General features: G+C 50.5%; 1 protein-coding gene and 1 long non-coding RNA gene across 3 annotated transcripts in view; one reads left to right on the top strand and one right to left on the bottom strand.

Moving 5' to 3' along the window:
- Positions 1–19610, top strand: part of ITGA9 (integrin subunit alpha 9) — a 314996-nt gene that overhangs the window by 64914 nt on the left and 230472 nt on the right. Inside the window, exons 13-15 of the mRNA XM_074345242.1 lie at positions 1525–1570; positions 7431–7585; positions 16835–16995. Of these exons, the coding sequence (XP_074201343.1) occupies positions 1525–1570; positions 7431–7585; positions 16835–16995 (362 nt within the window). The remainder of the gene's footprint in view (positions 1–1524; positions 1571–7430; positions 7586–16834; positions 16996–19610) is intronic.
- LOC141573797 (uncharacterized) lies at positions 1156–4456 on the bottom strand. 2 transcript variants are annotated; one of them, XR_012500099.1, is made up of 2 exons: positions 1831–4456; positions 1156–1727 (listed from the first exon to the last, which is right to left on the bottom strand). It is a non-coding gene; the product is annotated as an uncharacterized LOC141573797 (long non-coding RNA). The 2 variants fall into 2 exon arrangements; XR_012500098.1 differs by having other exon boundaries at positions 1893–4456.

Raw genomic sequence — 19610 nt, 5'->3', positions numbered from 1 at the left:
ACAAGGGCACCGGCTTTGGTAGTTTTTCATAGACAGGAATTTTGATCATCCCCTGTAACTTTGCAGAGCCAGGAGTGGGAATGGGAAAGCAGCAGGGTTGAAGTTTGTGTCCCTGTAGACTGTTGGGGGTCTTTTTAGGTTTGAGAAAGCAGTTCTTGTTTTGGGAAATTTGTGACCATCCCTAAGTAATGCCTTCCATTGGTTTAGCACTTAAATACGTGCAGTGAACATCTTATGGTTACCCCCGTAGGTAGGTAGAGATGGGGGTGTCTCCCCAAGTTAACAGGCAAGGATGCTAAATCCAGAGAACTCAGGGAACTGGCCAGAGACCACATAGTGGTGGTCGGGGACCCAGGCTGCTTGTCTCTTGCTGCACAGTGATCACATGGATCTGGATTTCTGACCTTGTATTTTTCATAAAAGAAATGGCAAATGCATCAGGTATTTTTTTATTTTCAAGTATCCAGGGAATTAAAAAAGGCTACGAGGAAGTAACAGAGTCAACAAGCACACCCAAGTGCAGAAATCTCAGCAGCCCTACCATCCACAGATGTGCTGTTTGTTTTTCCTTAATGAGGGCATCATGTATACGTGGGGGTTCAGACTCTCTTGGATTCAGATGCTCGGTTCTGTGAAGTAGTACTCGGAACCCCAGGGCTGGAGGGTTTCCATTAGAAGGGAAGAAAGGCAGAGAGCCATTAGATGAGTGCATACTTTCTAAATTAAAGTTATTTAGGATTAAACATTACCAGCTCACACTTGTCTTGATTTATAGTTCACCAAGTATTCTTATAAAGTTTCTGATTTTAACACCTGATTTAATATATTTAATACATATTATATTTAACAAATATTTAGTAAATATTTTCTGGGTTAAACATTATGAAATATTTGAAGAAGACACTGGGGCTAATTATCTCCATTGTGCAGACAAGGACACTGTGAGAGAGATCCTGGGGTCACGTAGAGTAAGGGGTGGAACAGAGAGGCGAGTCCCATGTTCTACAGAACCTAGAGCTTCTCCCGAGAGTCATTTAGTTCCAAGCATCCCTCTCCCTGAGTCCCTGAAGTCCAAAAGAAATACAATGGGAGCCACTTACGTAATTTAAATGGTTCCAGTAACCCCATCAAAAAGATAGAAAGGCACAGGTGAAATTCATTTTAATAATGTTTTATTTAGCCCAGCGTATCCGACAAATTATTGTTTCGATATACAATCGATATAAAGGTGATCACTGAGATGCTTAATGTCTTTTTTTGCACCGGATCTTTGAAATCGGTTCCTGTTTTACACTGACAGCACATTTCAGTTCAGAGCAGCACGTTTCAGGGTCTCAGTGGTCACGTCTGGTGATTGGCTGCCACGGGGCACAGCGTGGCTCCATCCCTTACCAAGCCCTTACAGAGCCCAGTGGGGGCCCCCTGACCCTGAGGCCGGGCCTCCAAGTCCACAGTGTACCTCGTCACGGGGTGGGTCAAGTGAGCTTCCGCACGTTTCTGAACCTGTGAACTTGTGGTTTTCAGATGTAACCGTTGGGGCCTTCATGTCCGACAGCGTGGTCCTCCTAAGGTGAGAGGCTTCTCCGTTTCCTCTTGGTTCTTCGTGGGTAAGGGGTGGACTTTGGCGGGGTGGGGGGCCCAGGGGAGTTAATCATCCGCGGTCAGTGGTCACTCTATCCTGTTCCTGGCAGACGGGGGCGCTTAGCCAGTGGGAGTGCTCTGTGCGCCTGCAGGTGAGAGATGATAGCGTCACCGGAGCTTCTAGGCAGAGTTTGGGTTTTGCCTTTTGCCATGAACAACCCCTTCCATTGATGCGCCGTCACATATTACCATTTTCTGGGGCGCCGTGACACTGCCCTGTCCCCATCTCTTCATTGTCCCCGCTTCCTCACCTCGTAGTCCCCAGCCCCCAAGGCACTGGGAGCTCCTGCCACCTTGTTCTTGGGTTCAGCAGAGGGTGAGGGACGTGAGCTCAGGCCCATTGCTCGCTGAAGCCCTTTCAGTCTGGATCCCTCCTGCAAAGGCCAGTGGGCTGCTGTCCCACCCACGAACCATCTCCAAGTATTTCTGTCTGTGTGAGTCAGAGGAGGCAGCATTACACTTTGGAGCAGGCGCCAACTCTGAGGTTTTGTTAACAGCCTGATTGCAGAACTTTCTAAAACAGGCTAGTAGAATCTTAGAGCTGGAAGACAGCCCAGAGGCCATGTTGTTCCACACCCTGGGTTCTCCACTCGGTGAGAGGCCTCCTGGGGTCCCCACCGCGGGGCTGCACGGCTGCCTCCTGAAAGAGATGCTGCCCCGGGTGGGGGTTAGTAATTTCCAGAGGAACCAGTGCACTTCCAGGCAATGCACAATGTTGACTAGTTGACGAGGCAGACAGAATAGCCTTGACGTTAAGAGTATAAACTCTGGGACCTGGTAGCCTGGGTTCAGACGCTAACTCTGTCCTCACAAGCTGCATATCCTGGGTGAGTCTGGTGGCCTCTCTTTGAGGGTCGTCAGCTGTTAAAGGGGTAATGATGGTACTTACCTCATAGGCTCTTCTGAGGCTCAGTGAGTTAGAACAGTGCTTGGTTTAAGTGCTCAGTAAATGGTAGCATGTCTTACATAAATTGGGTTAAATATGCCTCAAATTCTGCTTCTTGGTCTCTTGTCTTCTGCATAAAGGTCCTTCAGTTTGAAGGTGGCGATGGTGTCCCTTGGGTGGTGACTTAACTAAGATGCATCTTTTACTTCCCACGTGATTGGATTTCCCCTTTCTTCATGGCCCCTTCCTCTGGTTTGGTGTTTTTTTTCCAGTGGAACAGCTTTTGTGGCTGCAGACGGTTGCGAGTGGACTTGTGAGGCCAGGAGCCCTGGCCGGTGGCTTCACAAAGTCGTTTTTCCTGCCCTCACCACCCCGGGCAGCCTGCTCTGGCTTGTCACGATTTCCTCAAATAAAACGCGTTCCCAGCTTTTCTCATGGAAACCAGGCCCTCTCAACACCAGCAGCATCTGGCTTAAGGCACGTCTCCCAGGTTCTGCTCTTTTAGCCTTCTTGTATCTTACAAGCTTGCTGTCTGAGGTGCAGCCCAGAGGGGCTTGTCTCGTTCTGTCCTTGGTTATGATGGACAGCCCCTCTTCCTCCAGGTGTTTGCTCCCACGTAGGTGTGAACGTCAGGCAAGGCAGTTACATGACACACTGAATGGCAAACCCATCCCAGCCGGTGGTGGAGGGATGAATCTGACGGGGTGAACTCTAACAGGTGTAGGGTCCTCAGAGGAGACTGCCAGGGAGCGCTTCCGGGAGATGGGGCTTTGAGAGGAGCCGGGGCACTGTCTTGGGCGAGGAGGTCAGCGGAAGGCGGCGACAGCCACGGAGGGCGTGTGTAGGGGTGACAGGATCACCGTAATCCGTTCCCTCATTTCCTCGGCTCCTACGCGTTGACCTGTGGGTGTCAGATCTGGGTGCACTGTGGGGAGCGACTAATACAGATGAATAAGAAGACAGCGAGCATTTGGGTAGTGCCTGCCTGCTGCGTGCCAGGCTGTCTCAGCAGTCGTGTGTGTTACTCCTTGTTGTTGCGTCTTGTATTGAGGGGTAGTTTACATCCCATTGAAGCAGCTGCTTGAGGAGTTTTACCCAGGGTAGACCCCTGGGTAACCACCATCCTCTTCAAGATAGAGACATCTCTGTCTCCCCAGAAAGTGGCCACTTTCTGGTCACGCCTCTCTCCTGACAGGCAACCACCCTTCTGACTCCTGTCCCTGTGGATCAGTTCTAGAATTCCCCATTGGTGGAATCAGCCAGTATGTCCCTTTTTGTTTCTGGCCTCTTTCACTCAGTGTGGTGTTGCTGAGATGCATCCGTGTCGTTGTGTGTCCTGCAGTGCTTCCCCTTCCTGAGTTGTGTTCCACTGACTGTGTTACAGTTTGTTCGTCCGTTCTCTCGTGGAAGGAACACACTGGAACTCAGTCTTCTTCACAGCTCCATGACCTGAGTGTCCTTATTACTATCCCCATTTTATGGTTGATGAAACCAAGTAACTTGGAGGTTTTATCTACTTACAGAGGGAGACAGTTCTGGGCGCTGGTACATGGCTGAGGGTGGGCGAGCAGGGTTACGTGGTCAGAGGGCTGAGCAGAGTGAGGCCAGAGTCTGGTCAGAGGTGGCAGCTGAAGGTGGTGCCCTTGGCTGTGGCCAGTCTAGAGAAGCACAGGGCAGAAGTCAAATGGCTGCTGGAGGGTGAGAAGGGGCAGCCGGCGAACGGGCGGTCAATCCTGACTCCTTTCCAGCAGCTTGGCTGCAAAGGAGCAAATGCAATTGGCAGTGGTTCCGAGAGGGTGTCTTGAAGGTGGGATGCAGGTGGTCACCCTCAGCTTCATCCTCATCTGTAGCACTTTTCCCTGACCCCTCCCTACCTCGGGGCCTAGAGAGGATGAAAAGACCAGACGTTGGGAGTGTTGATGGAGAGGGGGACGAGGGAGGTGGGATCTGATTTATAGACTGTGAGTGGGGAAGGGGCTCAGCTGAGGGTGCAGTTTGGGATGTGGATAGGGGTGTTGCAGAGGGCAACCATGTCTGGTCTCTTGCAGGACTGTAATGGGCTGAGCGTGAGCAGGGAAGGTTGCACGGATGAGTGGGGGCCCCTCAGAGGCAGAGAAATGGGCAGAGAGGGATTGCTGAGCACATCTGAGGGGCCGGGCATGTTGGCAGCCTTTGATAAGGTGCCGCATGTGGCTGAGCAGCAGTGAGCCACATGGTCTGGAGACTTGAGCTGACGAAGCCAAGTGGGTGTCCCAGTGGTGACCTGGCTGACGGGCAGGTGAGGGGACTCTGAGTTACTGCAGGGTTTGGGTGGGACCAGAAGATGGAGGAGGGCTAGGGAACCATGCACATGTACACAGACAGTGAGACATACAGACACACAGACACATAGGCACACAACCCACCGCGGTCTTAAGTATTCTAAGGGAGAGAGTCGAGAGGTGTGTGGTTAGGAATGCCTGTTAAGCTGCAGCTATGAGAAAATCATCCCTCAGGTGGCTTTAAACTGCAGAGACATGAGTTAGGTCCCTGGCGTAGAGGGCTTTGGGGAAGGTTACTGGTCTGACACCTTCACCGGGGGCACAGGCTCTTTATCTGTGCCCCTGTCTCTGCCCTGCAAAAGCCTGGGTAGCTGGAGCAACTCCACGTTACTGGGTAGGTAGCCTGACTGGCTTTATTCTTTACCCAGAAGTGAAATATCAGGGTTTGAGTTGTCTGAGAACCATCAGAACAAATTACTCCAGCCCCCATCTCGTTTAAAATAAAGCCTCGAGCGTGTTTGGGGGGCTGTCCTTGGGTGCCCCTTTGCTTTTGTCTCAGAGCAGGACTGTGAAACCCAGTCTCCTGCCCCCAGGGGCGTGGGGTGGCTGGGCTCTGCCCTCGGGAAGTTTGTTCTGTTGGATTAGCTCACTAGGGCAGAGCCCTTGCTGGGGTGATAGGCGCCTGGTGTCATGCCATTGAAGTCAAAGGAAGGGATCAGAGAGGCTCATGAAAGTTTTCTGGGCTTTTCTTGCTCCAAAAACAATACTTGGAGTTGAAACAGAAAGGTTTAAGGGAACTGATCTGACGGATGTTGGAGGAAGATGTGCTTGTGAAGGCCCTTGTCTGTCACTCCAGAGGATTCTGTGTTCTTAACAACTTTCATCCAGGTCCCTTTGTCCAGAGGGCTCACCTCTGCCTCCTGCTCACCTCACCTTCTCCTGCAGAGCTCCACCGTGAGAGGAGGAATCAGGCTTCCTCCACGCGGGGTGGTCCTGGGATGATGGGGAGTGCGGTGCAGGCTGGGTCGCTTCTGCCTGATGACTCAGCAGAGCAGGCGCTGGGCAGGGTGGGCTCTCACAGGGTGGAGGCCCACTCTGCCTGGTACCACTGTCTGTTTTGTGACACTTGGGGCACTCCTGAGGTTTTCAGTCCCTGGGCTCGGAGTAAGGTGTTTGCCCATTTAACAAGGGTTTTTGATCACCTACTATCCTGGAAGTATCAGAATGAATCCACCAGGATCCCAGCTGGTCGGGGTTGTGGGGGGTGGGTGCTGCAGGCTGGTGGGGTGAGTTTGGAAATAGTGACTGTAGTTAGTAGGTGAGATGAGGTGTGAACACAATGCAGGACACAGAGAAGGGGGACATCCAGGTGCCAGGAGTGCTAAGGAACATGTGAGCATCTTCTAAGGATGAACCCAAAAGAAAGTTGGGAACCCGGATACTGGATTTCTTCCAAGCACCGCTGTTGTCTGACTTCCGTCAGCCCCTCAGCTGGGTCTGCTCTGGGATCCCACAGTTCCCTTGTCCTTGTCACAGCTGTTCTGTTCTTGACCACATCTCCAGGCAGCAGTGGCGGTTGTGAAATCCCCCCACCCCATCTGAGCCTCTTGTCTCCTCACTTCTCTCTCCTCTGAAGTTTTCCTTAATGCTTTCCTCTCTTATAGTCGGTCGGTGATCAGGGTTCCCATCTGTCTTGTCACCCTGGGCACTCTTTGCGGGATCATTGAACACAAGTGAGGTCATTGTTCTCAAGCTGCTAACGCCTTTTAATCTTGCTCTGTCACCCGAGAGGCGTGAAGGCCGTGGCTCCTTGGAGGTAAAAGGGTCTCTTTGTGAGGCCTGGAGGGGAGAAGGTTAAGCCACAGCTTAGGTGAACCGTCCCTCAGCAGCTGTTTGCAGTGAGAGCAGAATGGTGCAATTCACTCTCTGCTTTTGTTGGGGGGCCCCAGGGGAGTCCCTGGAAGGCTAGCAGTGATGTTGTCTATCCGTCAAGCTAGGGCTGGTCCCTGTCGGTGGTCAGAGTACGGATGTTTATCGGGTTTTGCTTGGTCCTGCGACCAGCTGGGTTGATTTCTTCAGCTCTGAAGTGCTTTGCTATTGCCAGCTGGGACTCCATTAATCAGATCCTTATAGAAAAAATCCTTTTAATGAATTGATAGGAGTGAATATAGAGGAGTGGTTTGACCCACCAGTTGGGACTTGGCAGTTCATGCTTGTTAAGGCAGTACATGTTTTGGAGGAATCCCTGCTTGTGCATCTATTTCTTGAGTCATGGCATCCACTGGAGAAACTCCTCTTAAATCTGTTCCTATCTTCCTAATAAAATGGAAATCAGAGCTTAATTGGTGGGATTTTAAATAATCACTCAACATCTGGTGGTTCATTTATGACTTCGTCCAGATGCGTTTTATTAACAAGTAACTTGCCTTTATGATTGGGAAGATAACCATTATTACAAAATAAGCTGAAAAACCAGAGAAACGTGTTTACAGAGCCCCCTGGCCCTTCTCTCTTGGGTTGTTTCACACTTTAATTAGATGCTGGGCTGACGCCCTAGGACTTGTCCTGTTGGTTTGGTTCTCATTTGGTTCCAAGAGCTGCTGGTCAAGGTGACTAAGTTGCCTTCCCCTGTTGACCCGCAGGGCGAGACCTGTCATCACAGTGGATGTCGCCATCTTCCTCCCCGCCTCCATTAACATCACGGCGCCTCAGTGTCACGACGGCCAGCAGCCTGTGAACTGCCTCAACGTCACCGTCTGCTTTAGCTTCCATGGCAAGCACGTTCCGGGAGAAATCGGTAATGGGCCACTGAGTCAGTGCTGGAGTGGGATTGCGGGATCGTGGGCAACTGAGGGATATTTCTGGGGTTCCCTCCTCTGTGCATCCTGGCTGGTTTTGCAGACAGTGGGTCCACAGGCTAGATGTCCTTTCCCCCTGAGTTTCCTTCTCTTCTCTTTCTGCTGACCATTTTTTTGCCCAATTTGATGCAACTTCCAGCTCTCAGACAAATAATATTTGCCCCCAAGCATCCTTTCTCCAAGTGTCTGTGGACCAGATGGAAGCCTCACTGAGCCATGGGTGGGACAGGTGGTAGGACTTAGGGAAATGCAGTGAGTAGCCTGGCCCTCATGGAACGTTCCACGCAGTTAGAAAAGAAGTGGTGGGACTTTGGAGACTCTTCGCCGAGCTTGCTACACCAACTGGATGTCAGGGCTTGTGCTTTTTACTGTGGGATAGGTGACCAGGCGTGGGTGGTGGGATTACGATGCTGAGTTTCACAAAGGCCTGGGCTTCCAAAAGGCGGAGAGCTGCTTTGTTAGCTTCAGCTGATTGGAAGGAGGCAGGCGAACCCTGGCCAGTGGCAGCTGTTTCTGCCGTTCCTGGGACTGGGGGAGGTCGACTTGCTAGCCTGGCTCCAGAGACTGGATCCAACCCTGGAACGAGGCAGGATCAGTGTGGATTAGAGTTTAGAGTGTGCGATCACCTGAAGGAAATGGATCTGCAGCAGTTGTGCAGATTAATAGGCCCTTTGTTTTCACTAGAAAGGCTGACTTAATAATAGAAAGTACAGTGCCAGGGAAATGAAAACAACAAGACCCAGCACCATTAAGGGCTTGGACTTAGTGGCTTCCTTAGACGTTTAAGTGCCAAGAGTGCCTCCCCTCCCTACTCACAGTGTGGTCCTTGGACCAGTAGGACCGCACCCCCTGGGAGCTTGTTAGTGATGCAGGCTCGCAGGCCCCACTCTGGGCCTCTGAGCCAGCGTCTGCATTTCAGAAAGATCCTTGCCAGATGCTTGTGCACAGTTAAGTTTGGGAAGCGCTGCTCCAGGGCACACGTGTGTGGGCAGCCAGACCCGCAGAACACGCGTTCACGCGCCAGTCCCTTTCCTGGCTGCACCTTGCATGCTCTGCCGTGTTTAACAACATGCTAATCCTTCTCGGCTAATAGTTTCATTTCATTGACATTTACCTTGATCTTCAGGCAGATTGAATACGCTCAAAAATGAAACATGGTGCCTTTTTTATATGGATTTTTAAAAGAGAACTTAAGAGATTTCAAAAGTGAATATAAATTTACCATGGACTTGGGACTTGGTTAGTGAGGGAGGACGAACAAACTTTTTGTGTGCGACCCAGTGAGGAAAAGATACTTGCTCAGGGTCATCTAGCTGTTGGTAAAGCCAAGAATTGAATGCTGGTCTGATGATACTTTGTTCTGCTTTCCAAAAATGATTTCCCACCACCTCCCTAATTGTTTAAGGCACCACGGCCTCTAGAAAAAAATGTTCTGATGGTCCCGGGACTCGTATATCCTCTGCCTAATTGGATAGTGTGTCCTTTATCAAACACCAACTCTTGATGTAGCTGGACTCCATTAAGAAACATTTTAAAAGAACTGTCGAATTGAAGATTGCTTCTGCTGTGCATAAAAATAAGCAGAACTCTTCTAGAACTCTAAGAAAAGCGAGCAATTAATAGTTCATGTGTGTGTTCACTTGATAAATATTTATTGCATGCCTACATGGGCCAGCCATGTCCTCGTGGGGCTTTTAATGGGGATTACAAAGAGTTTCTATTTTGATCCTGAAGCTGCGCACACAATTTTCAGACTTAACACTGTGGGGGTAAAAATGAAGGTAAATTGGTAGGGCAGGGACAGAGGAGAAGAAACCAAGATGCAAGTTTTGAGCAGGAGTGATTTCAGAGCATGAGATAAAGTGGTAGAACAAACTCTGACGTGCAGATTCAGGAGCTGAGCCAGGAGGAGATTCGTATTTCTCCTCATGCTGTCCCCAGCCAGTGACCCCTTCTAGGGTGCCAGTCATTGACCCTGGTCATCGATCCCAGTCCTTGGGGCCCCTTTCACTGATCCCGGTCACTGAGGTCCCTTTTGTTGACCCCAGTCATTGGGACCCTGGTCATTGACCCCTGTCCTTGGGGCCCCTTTCATTGACCTCTAGGCAGAGTTATGATTAATGTCTAGGCTTAGCCGTGGCACTGCAGTCTTGGGGTATGATGGAGGAGGGGAAGGGACAGGCTGTTGGATGACATTCAGCACTGTCCCCACGGGCAGTATGGAGCAACCTGGCCAGCGTCCATTTTAGACTGGGGAACATTGAGCAGGAGTACCTCCCCCAGTGCAGGCCACTTCTTCTTCATCTGTCACATGGGTTCATTGATGAAATCAAACATGCCTTTACAGTCTGAGGGGGTGTTTGCCCCATATTTATTCAAGATTCAGGCTTAAAGAGGATGATAAGTGGAGACTTTGGTATTAGCAGGGCAATGCAGAAAGATTGATTTCTGGCATTTTCTGTCTCTCCCCCTGGCATTCAGGGAAGTGAGCTATATTTCAGTCTTTGCAGTAAAGGGAAAAATGTAGAAACCGGCGCCCAAATGAGCTGGCAGTAGAATATGGAGAGTTTGAGGAGGGAACTTTGGGAAGCCGTTAATGAGGTGATGGGAAATCAGGTGCAGGTGAAAGGTAGCTTTTCAAGTAGCCAGGCGAGTCCACATGTAGGTGGAGTTAGCACAGAAGCAGCCCCTTGGTTCTCCACGACTGGGGAGATCGGGTCGCCAGTTTCCAGGTGGAGGAAGGATGGGGGCATCTCCAGTGCACAGACATTCTCCATTCCTCCAGGCCCAGCAGCCAGTGTTGGCCTCTGCATTGGGAGCCCAGGGCTGGGACTCTGGTTTCTAGCCTTTCTCCCTCATCTCTGGCAGCTGCACAGGGGCATGTTCGTGGTGGTTTTGGCCATGGCAGGCTTGGCAAGCGAGTGTCTTCCAGGCACCTCTTAATGTCTGCAAATCGAGGGCTGAGTTTGTCAGCAGAACGGCTGCATTTGGGCAGTGCAGCCGGGGCAGCGCAATAAAGAGGCGTCGGTGGTGTGCTGAGTACTTGTGAACGGTTGCCAGACTGTTCTATCTGTTGGCATCTTCAGTGGCAGGGCCACCTTAGGGATGTTTTGGGGGCCATGAGCAGTTGACGTATAGTCATTTCTTTAGTTTCTTCTCTCCCCTGGGACCCAGTGGGGCTCAAGCAAACTCAGAGATAAAGGATTCCTTTTGCCTCTTTATTTTCTGTCAGTCATGGAAAAACCACAGCTCCCACTTGGGCACAGAATGTTCAGGGCCAGCTGATGACCCAAGCCACTAGCTGTGGCTTCTGGAGCTACAGAGGTTTTTCTATGGGGTGACTCTGCCTTGGACCCTGTGACAGGCAGGGTCCAGTCAAGAAAACAGAAACCACACTAGTTATTTTAACAGAGAATTCAGCATTGGGAATCAGTTAAGCAGGTCACGGAGGACCTGGTAGTAACTGCAGGACACAGCCACCACTTCTAGGTCTGGACCAGGGATCTCAAAGCGTGGTTCCCAGATCAGCTGTGGCAGCGGTGCGTGGAATCATGTTAGGAATGTGAATTCTAACTGAATCAGAAACTCTGAGGGTGGGGCCCAGCAACCTGGGTTTTAACAAGCCTACAGCTGGTTTAGATTTGAGAACTTCTGGTTGAGGGGAACCAAGGGAAAAGATTATATATGGGGTGAACCACTTCCTCAGAGTTGTTAGAACCTAGAAGCTTGGAGAAGGGACCTCGTGGACCTGGCATCTAAACCTCGGAGGAGGGGACATGAGCTGGTGCTTCTGGTACCTCTAAGGAGTGCAGTGAGGCTGGTTCTGGGGTGAGGGGGGGAAATGAAATGAGAACTAACTGCTGTTGGAAGCAGCGTTCAGTGGAAACCCGGCAGGGCTGATCCCTAAGTGATCGTGTTCTGTGCTCTGACCCTGCGCCCCTGTGTTTCCGTGAAAGACTGTCGCCGGGTTAAGCTGATAGGAAGTCCCTTCCCCTCCTCAGGCCTCGCAGCCTTCCTCCAGCCCTCCAACTCGGCACAGCCTCCCAGGGAGCCACCCGCAAAGCAGGAATGAGGATTGCAGAGTCTCAGCCCCAGCCCCGCAGAGCAGAGCAACAGCTTTGTAAGCCAGTCACATGGAGTTCCTGAAACTCCTGTTGGCCTATTCAGTCAGCAGTTCTTAGAAGTGCCAGACTCTGTGTCCAGCTCTGGGCACAGAACATGGGACAGGGCAGGCACGGTCCTCGCCCTCGTGGAGCTTGTGTGGCTGGCCTGGGCTGCAGACACCAGGCCCAACTCGGGCAGCCCCCAGAAGAGATTTATAACATATTTTATCAAGCCATTTAAGACAAGAGTTCGGCCCATCTCAAATCTTACTAGTCTTCATTCTTGGCCGGTTAGCAGTATGTGGCTCCTGGGAGCCTCCTGGTGCCGGAAGCAAGGCAGGTGAATGCTGTACGTGAGAGGGCTGTTCCCCTTGTCCACGGCCTGGGCCTGTACCCTTGCTGGCCAGGCTGAAGCCTCAGTGTGCTTGTCAGTCCTTGGAGGCTGAGCATCAAGCTGGCAGTTCTGGCCTCTCCCCAGAGCGTTCAGTGGAAACTGGGCAGGGCTGAGCCCTAGGTGGTCATGTTCTGTGCACTGACCCTGCACCCCCGTATTTCTGTGGCTCTTACACAGCCTGGCAAAGCTGTGAATGCACATTGGGTCCCCTCTGCCCCTAGACAAGCAGTAGAGCCCAGGTCCTGAGAAAGGCACTAAGGCCACACAAGCCAGTGGCAGAAATAGGGCAGTTTGTCCCCAGTCCCTTCCTCTGGCCCTTGGGGTGCATTTCTGCTCCAGAGAGCATTTGCATACAGAGAACATTGTCTAAGTTCCTTCTAGTCTCTCCAGAAGCACAGCGATGAGATAGTGAGACAAACCCATGTTATGTGAGGAAGGGAAAACTTATGCTAATTACCACCCCCTTCCTTGTGGGGTGGCGAGAAAAATTAAGAAAGTGGAAATAACCTTTTCCCCCTCTCCGGGGAAACTCTAAGGGAAGCTCAGAGTGAGTCTGGAAGGAGGATTTATTAGTAGAATTTCACAACTGAAATTTGATGGAGAATGGGAATGAATCAAAGCTGGTTGGGAACCGCGTTGATGGGAGACAGCTGCCCCCCTGCTGGCTCTAGGCTGGTGTGGGGGGCCCTGGGGGACCAGCTCAGGGGGCAGGGAAAGGAGGAGGCTGAAAGCATGACTTGGGGCCCATCAGCTTTTCCATCAAGATGACATCATCTGACATGGCACAGGCACAAGCTACCAGAGGGGAGCTGGAGATGCGGAGTGCTCTGTCAGAACAGGCCCTAATCAGAACCAGCACCCTCCCCAGGCCAGGCTGGCTGCGCTGGGGGGGTGGCCCTTGGCAACTTGGCCAGCCTGACGCACCCACCCTCCCACAGGGTGGGCTGAGCTGAGCCAACCAATGGCTGCTTCTCTGGTGTCTCCTCCACTTCTTAGGGGGTCTCCCTTGCAGACTCACTTGGGGTGGGGGCTGCTGAAAACCCCCTGGTAAGCTCAGGGCTTCAGGGCGGTTTGCACATCTTCTTGCTGCCCTTGCAGCTACGAGACCCTCCTCACTCAAGCTGGGTTTCCCATCATATGTCTCTTGGTTTTGCTCTAGAAGAGAGAATTTGACAAGGAGCTGACTTCCTTTTGTATAGTTTAAAATGTCAAAATACATTTTAAATCAAGAAGCCCTGAGTCGGCAGTTCTAAAGACAAAATGCTTCCCAAATGATTGCACTTGGCGAATTGGTTAAGTCGGTCTGTCTGTGACTGTGCTTTCACGTTTTAGAAATATCTGGTAGGCGGGTGTGCTGATGTGTGCACACTGCGCCTGAATCAGAGCAGCGACTGTGGTCCTCAGCTCGGTTTTAGGACCTCTGAGCTGTTTCTTCCCCTCCCTTGAGTTGCAGGAGGGGTATTTTGGGTCAGCGATTCTGCAGTGAGATGAGACTATGGAGGACTAAACTTGATGTTTGTAAAGTCCCCAACACAGGGCTTGGCACACATTGAAAGTTGAATTCATTCCTTTTTCTGGCTAGCCCCATTTTGATTCAAATTCTTGCAGAAGCAGAGCCTGTGTTAAGGATTTCAGTGCACATTGTTGATTCAGGAGGTGATCCCAGGAAGCACTAGCAGGAAAGCAGAACAATGAGACAGGAAGGGAGGCTGCATCAGTCGGGGTTCACCAGAGAAATAGAGCCAGTAGGGTCTGTGGATATTGCTGTTATAGCTTAAAGACAGTCTGGAAACAGCATTCATTTTTTTTAGGGGGGAATCTTGGTCTTTGTCCTCTTAATGCCTTCCACTGATTAGACGAGGCCCACCCACACTGTGGAGGGTAATCTGCTTTATTCAAAGTCTACTGATTTCCACCTCAATCTCATCTTTAAAAATACCTTCACAGTGACATCCAAGTGGGTGTTTGACCAAATATTTGGGTACTGTGGCCTAGTCAGGTTGACTCCTAAAAGAAACTAACACAGCTGCCAGATAGAGGGTGTGTCAATGAGAAAGTCAGTACTGTGGGCGGCTGGAGCTGAATTCTCCCAGGGACGTCTGGGAGCCAGTGCAGAACCCAGCTCACAGTTACCCTGCCTAAGGGACTGGGGAGCTGGGGTCACGCATTACTGATGGCTGCTCCAGGGGCTTTAGTTCTCGTCACTCCTGGGCAGAGCCGCCAGAGGAAGCCCTTGGGAAAGGAGATACAGGTGCTGGCAGTTTGAAGTTGGGCTGAATAGTAGAGAAATGGTAAAAGCCAAGAGGATGTGGGTGGAACGCTGATGCTATCTGCTCTGTATTCTTGTGTTCTTTTCCACCCAGCCTTTCTCTGGGCTCAGCCGGCCCAGTGCCGACTAGATGGTTCAAACCCACTGTTCTCTCCATGATCACACTCCATGCCCTCTCCAGGGAGGACACCCTTAGCTGTCTTACCTGGGAGGTGGCAGGTGGGGTGCCACAGAGGGGACCCCATTCAGCAGATGCTGCCACCGTGTTGGTTTCCTCCACTGAAGCGTGTCGTCTGGCGACACTCATCTCCAGCCCTGTCTTTGCTAAATGGAACTCGAGACTCATTTCATTTATGCCTATTCTTTCTTGCTGTTAGGCTGTTGCTCAGGGAAATTGTGATCAGGAGGAGGTAAATTGGCCAATGCTCAGTTCTAGATCTCTAGACTTGTTGGGTTCTGCTATCTGTGGATTCAAACAATGTGAGGTTGGTTTTTTTTGTTTTGTTTTTTGTTTTTGGTCAGGTAATGTAAAAAATGCACCAAGAACCAATGTGATAGGAATAGCCCAACACTGGAGATGAGGCGGGTTGCAGATTCATCTCTGCAGTGATGGCTCCCTTGTTGGGAGCAAGTCTGGTTCCCTTTGGGGGCTTTAGTTCCTCATCTGAAAAATGAAGGTCTTGAACTAGACAGTCCCTAGGATTACCCTTAAGCTTTGCCATTCTATGAGTCTGCCCCATCTCCTGCACCGTCACCATCGGAGCGGGTGTGTAAAGCTTGTGCAGGCACCCGTGTTTTCTCTGTTGGAACACTTTCCTGTGTGCCTTGTTTTCTTCTCCATAATATTACCCAGGCTTATCCAGGTCTCAGGTGCCTCCTGGTGACCCAGCCCTGCCTTAGAAATCAGCTGTTGGCTGAAGTAAACAAGCTGGGTCAGACTTGCCCTTGCTGACCAGGAATCTGCCAGCGTGGCACACTGGGGTCCCGGGATGGCAGAGGCCCAGGAAAACCATTAAACGCATCCCAAATATACCCTGTGGCAGCTGCAGAAGGCCTGTCCAGGTCACTCTCCTCTTTCCTCGTTCCTACCTCCCCTGGTAGCTGATTCCTTTGATGTTATTAAAAGCCAGAGCCATCCCTGCTGCCCCAACTTCTCATAGTTAAACACCAGCAGACAGGCATGAGGCTGCCCTTTTTTTTGTTTTTTTTCGGTGCGAGAGCTGGGATTCTGAGAGGCTGGTGTGTGGGGCCGGGGCAGGGTCACCCACTTTCCCATTGCTCAGCAGTATCATCTGGTCGTATTAGGGACAGAAGCTCCTTTTCTCACTTTTAAAATGCCACATTCCCCTGAATCCACAAAGCAGCTGAAAAAATAAAGTGTTGCATAGAAAAGTGTTACAAAGAAGGTGACCTCTGAAACAGGGTTCGCTGGTACAGAAAAGTGGTAAAATGGATCTGTTAACACTAAAGCCGTATTTACCCAATAGAACACATTGTCATATACTTACTAACAGATTCTGACATAACGGAAGTGAAACCTTTTGGGTTTATCCAATGTGTGTTGTATAGTATGATTTTTTTTATTTCAAGTTTCATGTTGTGTCACAGTTGGTTCTGCCATCTGGCACTCCACCTTGAGGTGATGAGTTTTTTTTTTTTTAGGGGTGCACCCGGGTACCGACCCCACAGTGGTCATGGTTTTGCTGAGATGGTAGGCACTATTAAACTGTGTGGTCACTGGGAATAAAGTCAGCTTCAGTCTTCCCCTGTGTTTCCATGGGTGTAAGGTCCACCAGGGCAGGGGTTTGCCCGTGTTGTTTGTTGATGTGTCCCTGGGGCCTGCACAGTGCCAGGCAGTCGTGCTTGGTGGACTGCAGGTAGTTATGGTCCAGTAGATTGAGCGGTTATAGAGCTTGACTTAACATCTTTGAGATGAGTTTATTGGGTGATTATTGGGTGAGAGGAATTATTGGGTGATTTCTCCCTTATGTTGAGAGTCTTTGTCATCTCTCTGCAGGAGTCAGTATTCCATGCAGCCTTGGTAGTTTCAGCAGCTTCTTGTAATACATTCTGTAGGTTTGCCGTGGTGCCTGCTTTTCATGGCACTGATGGTGTCAGGTATGGCTGACTGTTGATGAGTATATTGGTGGCTCAGTTGATAATTCATGAGGTTTAAATCCGCAGCCTGGAGGCATGAAGTGTGATGCTCAGAGCACCCCCAGGAAGGCAGGGTCATCCTGGTCTGTGTCGATTCTGTGGGCGCCCTGGCTCCATGCTTCTCTTTGAGACGGTGTTGGCTGGGGGCTGCCATAGAGGGCTCGGGGTCGAGTAAAGTGTGCTCGTGATCCTCCAAGGGGAAACCAAGGGAACCTTGTCACTGTGTATCTGCCCTTGCTGATTTTTTGACCTTTTTCATTGGCAGGCCTGCATTATGTTCTGACGGCTGATGTGGCCAAAAAAGAAAAGAGCCAGTTGCCCAGGGTCTACTTTGTGTTGCTGGGAGAGTCTGTGGGTCAGGTCTCAGAGAGGCTGCAGCTGGTCCACCTGGAGGAGACATGTCATCATTACGTGGCCCATGTGAAGGTCAGTTCTTTTTTTATCCTCAAACTTTGATCTCTACAGATGTTCTTTGGAACTGGTGGAAACTTTTATTGTGCATTATGTATGCTCTGACTTGCAAAATTTTATTTTACGAGGAGAAGAACATTTTGTTTCTTCTTTTAAAGTTGGAGTTGGGCAACCCTTTATTGATCTGAGTGTGCTGGTCTCAGCCTCTGAGCAGGGTGTTGGTGGGCCAGGGGGTGGGGCTAGCGGTGCTCTGTGGCCTTGCCTTGTTCTTTTGGGAGATTTCTTATCCTCTCCCCTCTATGAAGCTCAGTAGTCTTCTCAGAGGAGAGAGACAGAAGCACATGCCTCTGAGTCTGCAGTGGTGCTGGATCACATTCCACCTGATGCCTTTCTCAGTGATCCACTACATAATTAGCTCACAGTCATGGTTAAGGTGCTTTACAACTAGTTGGATTTTTTTCTCTCTTGCTCACTCTCTATTTTAGGAGTGCATTTTTTGGCCCGTTCCCCCCTCACTCTAAATGAACTTTCAAGACATTTTTCTCCTCTTGAAATTGTTAAATATACTTTGCTGCTAATTCAGGAGGCCAGGCTTTGATTAGGTACAGACTGGCCTCTGTACAGGCAGGCACTGGCAGGGTGCAAGTCTGGTGCCCAGTGCTGCAAGAATGTCCAGCCACTGACCCCCAGGCAGTGACAGAGTGCATGGGAGGTGGAAGGACTCCCATGACCCAGGCCACAGAGTGAGTAAGATGAAGGTAGGTTTTGGAGTTACACAGACCTAATTTGTGTCCAGTTGGATGAGTATTTTGACTTCACTGCATCTAAGTTTCTGCATCTCTAAAATGGGCACAGTAATAACTTACATTGAAAGGTGATCATAGAATTAAACATTACATGATGAATGTACTTAAAGGACCTTGCATGGAATTTGCCACACAGCTGGCACTCAGCATTATTATTATTATTTGATTGGGCCATACATAATTACCCATATTCTAGCATTCTTGGCTTATAAAAATGGCAATTACATATAGTTCAACCTATTATTATTAGCCAATGGCTTTCTGGATGATAGCAAAAATAGTCTGTGGATGGGAGATGAAGTGTCATTCTGTTACTGTGTTGTTAGGGCCAGTGCGAGAGACTAACAGCTGCTTCTGCGTGCTTCTGGGTTGTAGCTAGAGAAGTGCCCCACACATCCACTGCAGCTTGGCCCCGAGCCCAAGAGTCCATGCCCCTGAGATGCTTTTCAGTGGGGCTGGGCTCTGTGTCCTGCCAGGACTCGTGCTGGGACCTGCCCAGACCAACTGCCCTAAGATCTCGGGTGAAGGCCATTTATAAAGTGTTTCTTGCTCCTGTGAAGCCAACAAGCCACCCGCCCCTCTGGGTCTTCACTTAAACTGGCTCACGAGCACCCTTGAGGGTGTGAGCCGTCATGTCAAACACTGCTCACCCTTCAAATGCCTGCGCTTGGAGTCTCTACATTTTTGCAGACGGAGGCATCTTCCCCTGGGCTTCCTCATACCGAGTCTCTTCTACAAAGTTTCCTTCAGGGATCTTAACAACTTCTTGCTTTGCCCTCGAGGTTACCACTTGCTGTGGGGCTACCAGGGGTCTCGGCTGTAAGGTAGGGCCACACAGAGCCTGCAGGCCTTTGCAGAGTGCACTCAGGAAACAGCAGCAGTGAGGTGCAGGCCAGAGGCAGGGCTGTTTCTGTGGTGGCCTCAGAGGGTTAACTGGAAAGAGCAGAGCTGCCCAGGGCTGTTGGTCCTGCTACTTCCTGATGATCTAGGGTTGCCAGATGTAGCAAGTGAAAATACAGGATTCCCAATTAAAACTGAATTTCAGATAAACAGCAGCAAAAATTTTTTTAAGTGTAAGTATGTCCCAAACAATGCATGGGATATACTTACACTAAAAAAAATTTTTATTTTTTAAAATTGTTATTGGTCTGAAATTCAGATTTAACCAGGCATCCAGTTGGAAGATTCAACCTGACCAATATCCTTCCATCCCACAAGTGGTACTTCTTCCATCAGTCAAAACACGGCTGACAAGAAGAGAGATTGAGATGGTGGTCAGAAGAATTTGGAGGATGAGGGCAAGGCTCAGAAGCACAGAGCGAGCACACACTTTTATGTGATTATTTGGGTCATTTTAGGGGAGAGCAAGAAAGCAGGCCTTCAATGAACTTGGACCTAGAAAAACTGGGGTATAGTTGTGTTCTGCCCATTTTCTGATGCCTTTATGGTTCAGGAGAAGCTCAAGAGGGCTGATGGTATGTGGCCACGTGGGACGTCTTCTCCTGCCAGGCCTTCCTTCTCTAGGTCCCAGCCGAAGACCCTGGCCAGTGGCAGAGGGACCCAGTGAAGGTGAACGCTAATGGCCCAGCTGGCCAGGCCTGTGGTTTCTCCAGTTGTGGGAAAACAGCTGTGAGGGCAGTGGCTCCTGTGGGGCCAAGACAGGCAGCAGGGCCAGGGGGAGGGAGCGGCTGCCCGGCTCCCTCCCGGAAAGGGGCTGGGGGCTGGGGCTGGTCCTCAGGGCAGCAGGGCGTGAGAGCACCGTGCAGCCTTCTCAACAGGGCTTTATGGAAGTGAAGGACGATAAATAAAAGCGTTCTCGCTTAT

Source organism: Camelus bactrianus, chromosome 17, assembly GCF_048773025.1.
Source record: "Camelus bactrianus isolate YW-2024 breed Bactrian camel chromosome 17, ASM4877302v1, whole genome shotgun sequence".
Classification (NCBI taxonomy): Eukaryota; Metazoa; Chordata; class Mammalia; order Artiodactyla; family Camelidae; genus Camelus; species Camelus bactrianus.
Note: the sequence above shows the minus strand (reverse complement) of the source record. Positions and strands in the feature narration are given on the sequence as shown.